General features: G+C 34.4%; 1 protein-coding gene and 1 long non-coding RNA gene across 6 annotated transcripts in view; one reads left to right on the top strand and one right to left on the bottom strand.

Moving 5' to 3' along the window:
• The window catches only part of LOC110598519 (uncharacterized), a 62,322-nt gene extending 57,144 nt beyond the window's left edge, over positions 1 to 5,178 (bottom strand). For 2 of the 3 annotated variants that reach the window (XR_013436882.1, XR_002484365.3), the window contains exons 1-2: positions 4,620 to 5,178; positions 4,442 to 4,493 (exon numbers count right to left, since the gene is read on the bottom strand). This is a non-coding gene — a long non-coding RNA (uncharacterized LOC110598519). The remainder of the gene's footprint in view (positions 1 to 4,441; positions 4,494 to 4,619) is intronic. The other variant, XR_013436881.1, reaches the window with a different exon arrangement.
• A 73-nt stretch (positions 5,179 to 5,251) lies between these two features.
• Positions 5,252 to 13,546, top strand: part of Tent2 (terminal nucleotidyltransferase 2) — a 62,455-nt gene continuing 54,160 nt past the window's right edge. For 2 of the 3 annotated variants that reach the window (XM_013360195.4, XM_078044266.1), the window contains exons 1-4: positions 5,252 to 5,602; positions 5,862 to 5,931; positions 12,259 to 12,431; positions 12,633 to 12,722. In XM_013360195.4, coding sequence (XP_013215649.2) covers positions 12,295 to 12,431; positions 12,633 to 12,722 — 227 coding nt within the window. In that variant the 5' untranslated portion in view covers positions 5,252 to 5,602; positions 5,862 to 5,931; positions 12,259 to 12,294. The remainder of the gene's footprint in view (positions 5,603 to 5,861; positions 5,932 to 12,258; positions 12,432 to 12,632; positions 12,723 to 13,546) is intronic. The other variant, XM_005329006.5, reaches the window with a different exon arrangement.

Below are 13,546 nucleotides of genomic sequence, written 5' to 3' on the forward strand. Positions count from 1 at the left end.
TTGGAGCCTAACCCCACGTGATGGAAATTAGGGCCAACTTTTTCTTCTATTAGACACAGAGTCTCTGGTTTGTTTCCTAGATCCTTGATCCATTTTGAATTAACTTTTGTGCATGGTGAGAGATAGGGATTCAATTTCATTTTGTTGCATATGGATTTTCAGTTTTCCTAGCACCATTTGTTAGAAAGGCTATTCTTTCTCCATTGCATGCTTTTAGCACCTTTGTCTAATATAAGGTAGTTGTAATTTTGTGGGTTAGTCTCTGTATCCTCTATTCTGTACCACTGGTCTATCAGCCTGTTTTGGTGCCAGTACCATGCTGAAAAAATACAAAGTATACATAAAACACTTTCTTAAAAAATATCTTTTTTAGTTATACATGGACATAGTATCTTTATTTTGTTTATTTACTTTTATGTAGTGCTGAGGATCAAATCCAGTGCCTCACACGTGGGAGGCAAGTGCTCAACTGCTAAGCCACATCCCAGCTGCCACATTTTTTATTTTTGGTGATGCTGGGGATTGAACCCAGGGTCTTGTTCGTGTGAGACAATCACTCTACCAACTGAGTTATAGCCACAGCTCCCTACATAAAATACTTTTACTGCACACTAAATAATTCTTAAGTAGTGGTTGTAAGCTGAAACAGCTGTTTTTTAAATTTTTTATTCTAATTTGTTATATATGACAGCAGAATGCATTACAATTAATATTATACATATAGAGCACAATTTTTCATATCTCTGGTTGTAGCTGTTTTGTTTTTATCATGGAATATTCTTTCATTAAAAGATCTATTGACATACAAATAGATTATTCAGACTTGGGTATTTGGCACACACTTTCTTGAAAATTAAGTGAAATTTTCAGTTCAAGGAAAATACCTACTTATTATCATTGATATAACTGTGCTTTCAAAAATAAAAATTTTTATTTTTCAAGATTCTTCAATGAGATTGGAGTAATATTAAAAATGTGATTTTTTGATAATGTAGTATGCAATGTGTCAACATTTGGAAGATTTTCATATCTTAGTGAATTGATTTTGCAAATGACCAGTGTAATATATTATAAAATCATGCATGCTTTAAGAGATTTATTCAAAGTGCAACATGTACTAAGAACTTTTATCATTTTAATTTTAACAGCTTTTTTGAGGTATAATTGAACATAAGGTATACATGTTTTTACATATGAACACATGTATGAAACTACAACAGTCAAGATAACAAATATGAGTATCACTCCTAAAAGTTTCCCTATTCCTTTGCAATCTCTCCCTCTTGCCCTTCTCTGTTCCCCACCAGGCTACTATTGACCTGATTTTTCTCACTCAAGTTTTGTTTGCACTATTTAGAAATTAATATAAATGGGACATTATGTACTCTTTTGGGTCTGATTTCTCTCACTGATCATAATTATTTTGAGATTCATTCATGGTGTTCCATGTATCAGAAATTTGTTTCTTTTATTCTGTGTAGTATTCCATTATGTGGATATACCATAAATTATTTATTCATTTATCTATTAATGGACTGTTATAACTATTGGCTATTGCAAATATGAACATTTGTGTATAAATTTTTGTGCAGATATATGCTTTAGTTATTTTTGTGTAAATACCTAGGAGTCAAACATCAGGGTCACATGTAAACATTTCCTTAACTTTTTTCTTTTTTTAAAAGAAACTGCCAAAGTGTTTTCCAAAGAAGTTGTACCAATTTACATTTCAACTAGTAGTATATATGAGTTTTAGTTGCTCCATGTTCTCACCAACACAGTCTGGTTAGTCTTTTTGGTTTTACCATTAAATAGGTAGGCAGTGGTATTTTATTGTCATTTCAATGTATTTTTTCGCTGATGATGTTGTGTCTTTATTTCCCACTTATAAGGTGTTTTTGGTGAAGTGTCTATGTAACTTTCTGCTCATTTGTTTATTTGGTTTTAAAAAATTATTGAGGTATGACAGTTTTAAAAAATGCACAATCTGGATACAAATTCTTTATCAGATATATGATTTGGCTTGGCTTGGCTTGTTGTTTCATCTTCTTAACAGTGTCTTTTGAGAAGAAGTACCTAATTTTGATGAAGTCCAATTTATCCTGTTTTTTTTTAATTGATAGTACTTTGGGTTTCATATGCAAGAAATTTTTGCCTAACAGAACTCCACAAATATGTTTGATGCTGTTGTAAATGGCATTTTATATTTGAATTTCAGATTTTTCTTTGCTAGCACAATACAAATACAATTTACTTTTGCATACTGCTTTTGTAACCTGTATCCTGCTCATCTATTAGTTTTGACAGCTTTTTAAAGCTTCTTAGGAAAGACTTTTGTAGAATTTTCAATGTATTATCTATAAATAAAGCCAGTTTTACTTCTTCCTTCCCGATTTGAATGTCTCCTAATTCTTTTTCTTATTACACTGGCAAAAATTCCCAGTACAATGTTGAACAGAAGTAGTGAGAACAGACATTTTTGCTTTGTTCCAGTTCCTAGGGTGAAAGCATTCAGAGTTCTTCACCATTGGATGTGATGATTTTTATAGATGCTCTCAATCAAGTTGAGGAAGTTTTCATGTAATTCTAGGAGTACTCTGAATCATTTTTTAAAAATCTTAGTTAACATGGTGAATTACATTGATTGATTTTTTCCCAATGCTAATTGAACTTTGCATTCCTTAGATAAGCCCCCATTTTTGGTCATAGTGCACTATCTTTTATGTATTATGGTATTTACTTGTTTATTATTTTTTGGCAGTACTGGGGATTGAACTCAGAAATGCTCTACCACAGAGCTAAAACCTCAGTCCTTTTTATTTTTTAAAAGTTCTTTTTAAAATTTATTGTTTAGTTGTAGATAAATGCAGTACCTTTATTTTATTTATTTATTTTTATGTGATGCTGAGGCTTGAACCCAGTGCCTCACATGTGCTAGGAAAGTGCTCTACTATGAAGGTCTCACCAAGTTGCAGAGGATAGCCCTGAACTTGTGATCTTCAGCCTCCCAAGTAATCAGGATTACAGGTATGCACCACTACACTTGGCTATATTGTGCAATGTAAATAGCTAGAATTTTGTTAAGAATTTTTGTGTCTAGGGGCTGGGGATATAGCTCAGTTGGTAGATTGCTTGCCTTGCACGCACAAGGCCCTGGGTTCAATGCCTGGCACCATGAAAAATAAAGAATTTTTGCATTTATGCTTATGAGGGATATTGGTCTAGAATTTTCTTGTTTAATATTTAGGGTTTGGGGGCTGGGGTTGTAGATCAGTGGTAGAGCACCACTTGCCTAGCATGTGTGAGGCAGTGGGATCGATTCTCAGCACCACATATAAAATAAATAAATCAATAAAGTCCATCAATAACTAATAAAAATATTTAGAAAAAATATATTTAGGGTTTGGGTATTAGAGTGATGCTTCAGAGAATAAACTGGGAAGTATTTCTTCCTTTTCAATTTTCTGGAGGACTATAAGTATAATTAAAATGTTGTCATCCTTTAAAATATACCATATTAATACCATATAACAGAGAGCTGGAGTGGCTCTATTATTATCAGATAAAGTACACTTTGAATAAAGAATATTAACAGGGAAGCAGAGGGCCATTTATACATTGGATCATTTCATAGTGATAAAAATGCCCTGGGTTTGATCCCCAGCACCACACACATATAAAAAATTATCTAAATAACAGAACAATTATTTTTATAGAAGTAAGGGTGGAACCTCAAAACAACATTTAGTAAAAATGGACACAACTTCAAGAAATAGAAGAAGACCCACAATCACAGTCAAATTTCTATATTTTCTTGATAATAGAATGAGAAGACAGAAAATCATGAAGAATATACGGGATTTGAGTAAAAATATCAACCAACTTGATTTTTTATTTTATTGTACTGGGGATTGAATCAGTATCCAGAGTGCTAAGTAAGTGCTCTGCCCTGAGCTACAACCCCAGTCTTTATTTTTGTTTTTATTTTTTTGAGACAGGGTGTCACTACATTGCCCAGGCTGCCCTCCAACTTTGGGTTCTCTTGCCTCAGCCTCTCCAATCTCTGAAGTTTACATGCCAGCACCACTGCTAGGCTTCAGCCCACTTGACTTGATTGACATTTGTGGAATACACATTCACTTCAAATATACACTAAAGATTTACTAAGACTATTTTCTGGTCCGCAGAACAAATGTCAGTAAATTTTAAATAATTCAAATGATGGAAAGTATATTCCCTGATCACAGTGACATTAAATTAGAAATCAATTATGAAAGATAATCAGAATCTCTTAATATCAGACCAAGTAACACACTTAAAAAGAATCCATGAGTCAAATAAGAAATCAACAGAAAAATTAGTATTTTGAGATATGGAAAATGAAAATACAATGTATTAAGATATATGGGATACAGATAAGGAGTGCCTGGAGGACACTTACCCCACCAAATGTCTGTATTACAGAAGAGACATCTTACATCAAGGACCTGTTTCTGTGTTAGGAAAGCAAAAAAGTAAAATTAAAACCTTAAAAACTAAAAATAATTTAAAGCAGTAGAAAGGAAATAATTAACAGAAGAAATTAATTAACTAAAGAAACAGAAAAAAAAAATTAGAACCTAAAGGAGGGTTTGAGATCTGAGAACCGCTTTGTGATTCCTAAATCTGATAAACCTCTCCCCAGATTGGTCAGGAAAAATGACACAGATGAGGAATTCAAGGAATGAGAGGGGTCGGATTTTTTTTATAGGCATTAAAGGGCAATAACGAAATATTAACAGATTCACATGAACAAATTAAAACAATTTGGATATTTTCACAAATTATTAAAGCTTACTCAAGAGGAAACAGCAATAAGAATTTATTTTATTAGTAAGTGCTAACTATTATGGTCAGAGCGCTGAATCCCGGCTTTAGAGAAGCTCTCAGTTTATTGCAATGGAGAAACAACAACTAAAGTTAATGCTGATCCAGAGGAAAGAAGTGGAGGAAAACTGGTTCATGGAAAAAGTTCTCGGGGGTATAAGAATCGATTGAAAACGTTCAACAGAACAAGAATTGCAAGCGAGCTCGGACGCACACACGACCCACAGGGCCAGGTCCTCACTCTTGCTTACTCCCTGTCTCAGGTTAGTGCCAGCTAGCTCTTTCCCACCCACTCGGCAAGCCAATGAGCAATCACCTAGAGTTTTGCGCTTGCGCATTATAGCAAAGAGCGTTTAGGAGGGGGCTAGGCGGCTGCCGGAAGTGTGACCTCTAGCTATCGTTGGTGGTTCCCATCCGGGGTCATGTCGATCTTCCGGATATCTCTGTCAGGCTTTCTAAGCCGCTTTTTCGGCGACTTTTTGGTCTTCCGCTTTTTGCCACCGCCCCCAACCTTCCACACCCTTGCGGGCCCTGCCTTTTCTTGTGTCGCTCCTCCCCTGGCGGCCGCGCTCCGGCTTAGATTGTAAGCCGGAACGGGAGCTGGGCCTAGCCATCGCACTACCACTACTACCTCCTGTGGCTCCGGCGCAGCCACGACCGAGCCGCCGCTGGCTCCTGGGAACGCCTGGGCGGGCAGTTCGGGTAGGCGCTGTTGACCCCTTCCGCAAGGACACGTGTGAGTTTAGGGGGCTTCGGAGAGGGATACAGCTGTGAAGGCCCTAGTCGGGGGCGGGGCTCGTGTAACTTTCTGAAACTAGCGTTTTGTTTTGCGTGGGAGGGTCTGGCAATACCTTGTAGCTATCTTAGAATTACGGGCAGCCCCTAGGCTGCTCCACTTTCCGAAGAATCTCAGGACCACTTCTCCAGTTTTCTTTTCCTCGAGTCCTGCCCCCACGCAGCCTCCAACCTCCGCTCCCTCCCTGCCTTGTCCTCAGTCCAGGATCAAAAGAGGAAGATTGCCTTGGGACTCCTGCATGGTGTTTCAAAAGGCGGGGAAGAACTAAGGTAAATATCTAGATTAATGAACTATTTCACTTTTTTTTTTTGACGTGTTGTGACATTATTATGTCATATGTTCTATTGTCAGATTTCGGTGACCTGGGTTGAAATTTGGTGGAAAATTGCTGACTTTTTTGAATTGGAATTTGTGTGTGTATGTGTCGTGCTGGGATATGAACGTAGGACCTCATGCATGCTAGCCACATCTCTAACCATAATTAACCACTTAAAAGGTATTTACCTTTGGGCTGGAGTTGTGGCTCAGTGGTAGAATGCTTGCCTAGCATGTGTAAGGCTTTGGGTTCGATTCTCAGTACCACATATAAATAAACGAATAAAATAAAGGTCCATCAACACCTAAAAAATATATTTAAAAAGGTATTTACCTTTTAAGACTTATAATTAAATGAGGCGAAATTGCCTCAGTTCTTCATTTTATGGGAAAATTTGCAGGTTGGCCTGATAGTAGAATACTCCCCCCCCCACATTTTTTTTTTGGTACTGGGGATCGAACCCAGGACCTCCCACAAGTTAGGCAAGGGCTCTGTCACTGAGCTACACCCCTGGCCCTTTTGAGACTTGCCTTGCAAAGTTGCACAAACTGATCTGGAATTTGTGATCCTCCTGCCTCAGCCTCACAAGTCACTGTAATTACAGGTATGTATGTCCTGGCCCAGCCTTTATATATAGGATCTTTATCTCTCTCTAGGTAAGAACACAGGGGCCTGTGTCTCACAAGTTCTGGGTTATTTAAATTGTCTTGTTTTGTCTCTTTAAACTTTGTTCAAGATAGAAGTTATTTATATTTAGATTGCACATACCAGTAGGGTGAACAGAAAAGAATCAAAGAGAAACTGCTAAACTCAAGCCAAGTTGGCAACTTACTAACATATGTTCCTTGTGTAATTTTGTGAGGAAACTGATCATAATCAATCACTAGGTTGTTTTTTTGTATGACTGGCAACATACTACTTTTGTAGATACCATATTTAGTTACCACAAGGTTTTTAAAATGTACTGATTAGCAATCATAAGATTCTTAACTTGTACTGATTAATACCCAATAATATTTAACGTTTTTAACCAATAACATTTGTTGGTATGCATAGCCCCAATTATGTCTGTCTAGAAGTGTCCTGTAACACAAAGGTTCCGTGTGAAACAGGCCAGTCAGTAATTTGGAACTATGTTCTTTTTTTTTTTTTAATATTTTTTTAAGTTGTTGATGGACTTTATTGTCTTTATTTTTATGTGGTGCTGAGAATCGAACCCAGTGCTTCATGCATGCTAGGTGAGCACATTACCACTGAGCCACAACCCTAGCCCCTGGAACCATGTTCTTCTTTTAAAACATGAGATTCTTTTTTAACACTTGGATGGGGTTTAATTCTTAATGTAAAGAAATACTGTGTTCAGAACCTGCAAGTGATTTTGACAGTTGGTGAACAGCATTTAGGAATTGGACTTTTTCAATTGTGAAGGTTAAAGGTAGGTTTAGGAGATCAAAGGTATGGACAAGATGAACAGATAGTTGGTTTAGCCAGTATAGTTTCAGTTTTTTGTTTTTTTTTTAAATTTGGTATATTCTGTTTTCCAAATGATGAAGGAATTATGTAACCTTGAATGTTCAGTAATTTGTTGGGGTAGAGGTCAAGTTCAGGACAGAAATTCCAGATTGTAAATTAGAGAATCAAATACTGTATCACTAGGAAATACTTTGTAAAATACTTTATTACTACCTTATTTCATGTATGATTATTGACAAATAAGTTTGTATAATTTCCCATTAGGGAAAACTTATTTAGGAAACAATCTTTCAGGTTCTCTCCTTAATGCAAGAAAGGATAGAATGGTTTAAGAAACAGTTTAAATTTACGTAGATTATTATATTTTAAAGTTAAGGACTGACAACTTTTAAGGTAAGAAAAATAGGATACTGCCTATCCTGAATTTTATTATAAAATTTGTCATACCTATTACCATAGGTTAAGCAGAGTAATGCTTAATATAGATCATAACTACTTCGTGAACAATTTTTTCATTAAGAATATAAAGAGGAATGGGGATGTTGGGTCAGTGGTAGGTGTTTGCCTAGAAGGCACAAGGCCCTGGGTTCCATCATCAGCATCACAAGAGAAAAAAAAATGTATACACACACGCAAGCACCCAGGCACGCACACGCACTCACACATGAAGAAAATAAAAGTTTTAAAATTTTGTAAAGTTCTGGTATGGCAATGGTTTTACTTGATTTTATTCTGTCAAACTCTATATTCTATTTTAAAAAGATCTCTGGTAATATTTATAATGGATTGTAGTTTTTCCCAAATCATTGTTGAAATATTTTAGAAAAAACAATTGAAATTCATGGGCTTTTGGTTTGCTTATCTCTAGAAGGTCATGCAGGATACTTATATTGGGGAACATTGCATGCCACTGATAAATTTCCTGGGAATGACTCTTCACTTGAAGTCTGTTTAAGAGCCTGATTTCTGAAGAGAACCTGACAGATGCATTGTTTTCAAGGGACTCCAGAAATATCAGTTCTTATCTGGGAATTTTAGATTGTCTGAATTCTAGTTATTTTTCCTAGAGTGAACTTTAGGTTGTAGAATTATTTTAAACTTTTAAGCCTGGGGTGTTGGTTAATAACTTTGTAATTTGAACCACAGGACACCTTTTGACTTATATTTAGTTTGCATTTGATCATGTAATGGGATAGAAATAAGATAAGGTTGGTACCTAGTTCATTTGCATCTTAAAGTCTGAAATGCACACATGTAAAGACCCTATTTGGATCTAGAGGAAGAAAATCACAACATATTATTTATAGGTATAAATAAAAGTGTCTATGTTTTAAATTCTGAACTTATTTAAATAAGCCTGAAAATAGACCCCCACCTCATTTGGGGATTGAACCCAGGATCTTGCACATGCTCTCCCACAAGTTGCATTTCCAGTCTGAAAATAAAACATTTTAATTGTTTTTCTGAATACAGATTCCTTTCTTTGATTGAATCTATAGTATCTGTATTCCAACAAAATGAGATGTTAAGCAGGATGAAGTACAGTGAATTATATTTAATTTCATGTCTTATTAGTCCTATGAAATAGGAATTATGTTTTGTGGGAAGTTAGGTCAGAGAATCAGAATAAAGAAGGCTGAGGTCCATCCCAAGACAAAAGATAGAATGGGAGTTAGTTGCCACAATTATTGAATGTACTTTTAATAATGGATTCCCTAGAATGCTGTTTAGCAATGTATTTGTCCACTTCCTTTGTTCAGTGAACTTCAGGGAGTAAAGGTCAGCAGATATTGATTTTCTTTCTTTTTTTTTTTTTTTTAAAAAAAAAAAATCTCCTTTACCAAGAAAGTTATAGGAGAAACTTTCTTCTGCCTGCTAAGAAAAGTTGACAAATTCTGTTTTTCTAGGGGTAATACTGTGTCTCTGGGACAAATTATAGAGTCAGGCATTGCGATAAAATTTGATGATGGTCCAGAGACTCTTGTCCACAGTTGTTGATGAACTCTGGGCTGACAAATCTTACTGTCTGTGGCCAACCTAGGGAATTTTAATCTTACAGAATTAAAGCAAAAGCAAGGACCAAGTCTATATGAATGATTTAGTAGTTTCTTCCCAGATCTTTTTTTTTCCCTTCTGTTGGCTTTTCCAGTTTTTCCAACCCTCCTAGTCTAAATCTCTAGAGACACAACCATTTCATTTCTTTTAATTTGGCTAGTTGTTATTTTCCTCTGTTTAAAAAAGAAAAAAATATTCCATAGCTCATTATTTTGATTTACTTTTACTGAAAATGAAGATTTAACATCTTTTTGTATCTTGTTACCCTCCACATTAGTATGTATACAAAAATTACTATATATATATATATATATACACACACACACAACATAATAAATCTAATATATAAATACAGTATGTAATAAATAATGTATAACAAATAATCACTTTTTGCTTAAATCAGTGTATTTAGTGATTAGATTATTATAAGAACTGAGTATGAATATATTTCCTTTTTTATATTACCTTTAAAGTGTTTTTCTGTAGTTTATTTTTATATGCTTTTCTATATTCCTATAATTATTTCTGCCCTGTTAGCTGAACTCTCTGATCAAACATATCAGATAATCTACCAGCTAAATTTTTTTTCTTTGAATATTTCTAAAACCTTCCATCCTCCTGCTTTAATTTTGAGCTATGAGCTTCCTTTTAACATCATCTTAACATCATCTTAGAAATTTACTTTGTTTTTGCCCTTTCTAGCATCAGGTTTTCTTTTTCTTTTTATTCTACATGTTGAAAAACATTTTTATTCTTGCTTGCATGGATAGTACAGCTGAGTATAGAATTACACCTTAAGGGCATTGAAGGCATTAGTCTATATCTAGTTTCTATTGTTTCTATTGTTGCTTTGGGGAAGTTGTAAGGCATTTTGATTCCCAGCTTTTTTTGTTTGTTTGTTTACTTTAACATTTTCCTCCTCTGAAATATTTTTTTAAAAAATGTTTTTAGTTGTAGGTGGACACAACACTTTTTTTTTTTTTTTTAGTTGTTAATGGACCTTTATTTTACTTATTTGTATGTGGTGCTGAGAATCAAACCCAGTGCCTCATACATGCTAGGCAAGCGCTCTACCATGGAGCACAATCCCAGCCCTCCTCTGGAATATTATGAACTGTATTTTCCTGATAGTCTGAAATTTTATCACAATAATTTTGATATGTATTTCTTTTATGTTGTTTGTATTTATTGGATTCTTTTAATCTAGGGAATAGTTATATTTTGAAAAACATACCCAGTCCTGGGTATATTTTGATTTTATTTGTTTGGTAATTTCCTTCTTTATATTTTCTCTGTTCCTCCTGGATCTTATATTAATAATGTTGGATATTGGATCACATAGTTTGATTTTCTTTTCTTTCCTGTTGACCTGCCTCTTTTCTGTCACTACCAATTTTTCCTTTTTGTTTTATTTTTAAGAAGTTTTTTTTTTTATTTGTTTATTTCTTGTGGTACTGGGGATTGAACCCAGGACACCCTACCACTGAATTACATCCCTAACTCTTTCTCAGTATTTTATTTTGAGACTGGGTCTCCTTAAATTTCCCTGGGCTGGTCTTGAATTTGCATTCCTGCCTCAGTTTCCTGAGTAGCTGGGATTACAGGTTTCAGCCACTGTGCTGGCTTGGCTTTTTTTTTTTTTTTTTGGTGTGTGTGCGTGACAGTGTTTCTGTTTATATTGACAGTTCCTTTTTTGTCTCTTTTTTTTTTCCTTTCTTTCTCCCCTTTTGGTGATTTATGAATGTCTGTTTTGAAAGTTACTGGAAGTTTATATGGAAGCTCTATATTATAGGTGGGGCCTGTTAACTACAAGCTTCTGTGTAGGTTGATCAAGTACTATAGCTAGCTTGGCTTTTCCTTGGTGGACACCAATTATGCTATAATTTTTCTTGTTACTATGTTACATAGTTTCTCTCTGGTTTTGTTAAGAGAATTTTTTTTTAATTGTTTGCTTTGGGAAGGTGACCTGGGGTCCCATTTTTACTTTGTACACTTTATTGAATACTTACTTGTTTTTGGTTTATTTCCTTACCCTACCCTTTTGTAAGACTACTCTTGCTGGATCAGTCACTGCAGAGAATAAATATCAAATTCTCTGCCTGGGTCAGTAAAAGGTTCTGATTTCCTTGTGTAGTTTTTCCATGTTCCTGTGGAACAAAGCCCTCTTATTGGAAGTCTTTTGTAAAAATTATATAGACTCTGAAAGGAATCTCAGAATTTTAAAAATTGCTGGGTGGTATAAATTCCTTCCCTTGTTTCATCAGATTTGTAAGATCCAAATCCTAGGAATCAAGTTGTCATATGATGGCTTACATTTTTGTATGAATTGCATTGAGAATAAATGTAAAAAAATCTCTGAGATTTCATTAAATATCTGTCTTGAATGATTCCTTTGTTATTATTATTGTATGTGGTAATAACTTGATTTTTAAAGAGATGTGTTGATATTGGATAAACCCATCAGAAAATTAGAAATATGCATATATTTTACATATATTATTTGAATAATGTGGTTAATCTAGGTGTGGTTAAAATTAATTATAAGTTTCTTTGTTACTGAGTGTAGTACTTAAGAGACCTATTCAAACTTTTAAAAATAAATGTAAATGAAATTAATAACTTGGTAATATTTGTTTTTTTATTAAATGTTTTATTTTTAAATTTAATTGTCTTAAATAGCAGGTAATAGTTATCAAAGCATACATTGCCTTTTAAGCTATAATAATTTAGTATTGTCTTTTTATTATTCTAGGAAAGGAATACATGTTCACTTTCAGTGAACAGGAGCATGTTCCCAAACTCAATTTTGGGTCGCCCGCCATTCACTCCAAATCAACAACAACATAATAACTTCTTTGCCCTGTCACCAGCTCTTTATTCACACCAGCAGCTTATAGATGCACAGTTCAATTTTCAGAATGCAGAGTAAGTATGGTGCTATTTTGGTCCATTTTGTTATGTATTATTTTCTACTTGACATAAACCCTTTTTAGGTGAAATAATTCATGGTAGAGAAAATGTTATTATTTTCTTTTGATCAGTGAAGTATTTAGTTTTCTGAAATTCGTTTTTGTTTTTAAGGAAAAAGTAAGTGTATTAATATTGTTCTTTCTTTGTTTTTGGTAGCTTGTCTAGAGCTGTGTCATTACAGCAGCTGACATATGGAAATGTCAGTCCAATACAGACCTCAACATCCCCATTATTTCGAGGAAGGAAGTAAGTACTTCTAAGTTATGTTAAGAGAAAATGTCAGTAGTGTCTGAGAACTGTGTAATGATTTATCTTATATAAAACTGTATGGTTATTCTGCCCTAGATTTTTTTCTGGGACCTGTGCAATCAGATCAGTAGATCAGTAACAGAATTTAAAACTTTTTGTGTGTTTAAAATTTTTTAGGGATACTTTAATTTATTACTGACATTATAAATAGATGAAATAAAGCTATATTTCTTTAGAAAACTTCTTCTTAGTTGAGATTTTTAGCCAAATCACATGGTCTTCTGTATTTATGCTAGGGTTGCCACAGTGAATTATTACAGACTGATACTGAATGGCTTAAAAAAACAGAAATTTATTTTTTCTCAATTCTGGAAACTAGAAGTCCAGATTATGGTGTCAGTAAGGTTGGTTTCTTCTGGACCCTCTTTGGTTTGTAGACTACTCCCTCACTATGTCCTCATGTGCTTATCCCTTTGTGTTTTTTGTGTCCTAAATACTCTTAAATACACCAATCATCCTTAGGACCTATCCTAAGGACTCCATTTTAACTTAATTACCTCTTTAAGGGCCCTATCTCTGAACATGGTCATATTCTGAAATACTGAGGATTAGGATTTTGACCTTTGAATTTCAAGAGGACATAGTTTAGCTCATCATACTTTTATTTCTTTTCTTTTTTAAAAAATATTTATTCATTTATTTTAATTGTAGTTGGAAACAATACCTTTATTTTATTTATTTTTATGTGGTGTTGAGTATCGAACTCGGGGTCCTGCACGTGATAGACGATCGCTCTATTGCTGAGCCACAATCCCAGTCCA

This window comes from Ictidomys tridecemlineatus, chromosome 1, assembly GCF_052094955.1.
Source record: "Ictidomys tridecemlineatus isolate mIctTri1 chromosome 1, mIctTri1.hap1, whole genome shotgun sequence".
In the NCBI taxonomy this organism is placed as follows: Eukaryota; Metazoa; Chordata; class Mammalia; order Rodentia; family Sciuridae; genus Ictidomys; species Ictidomys tridecemlineatus.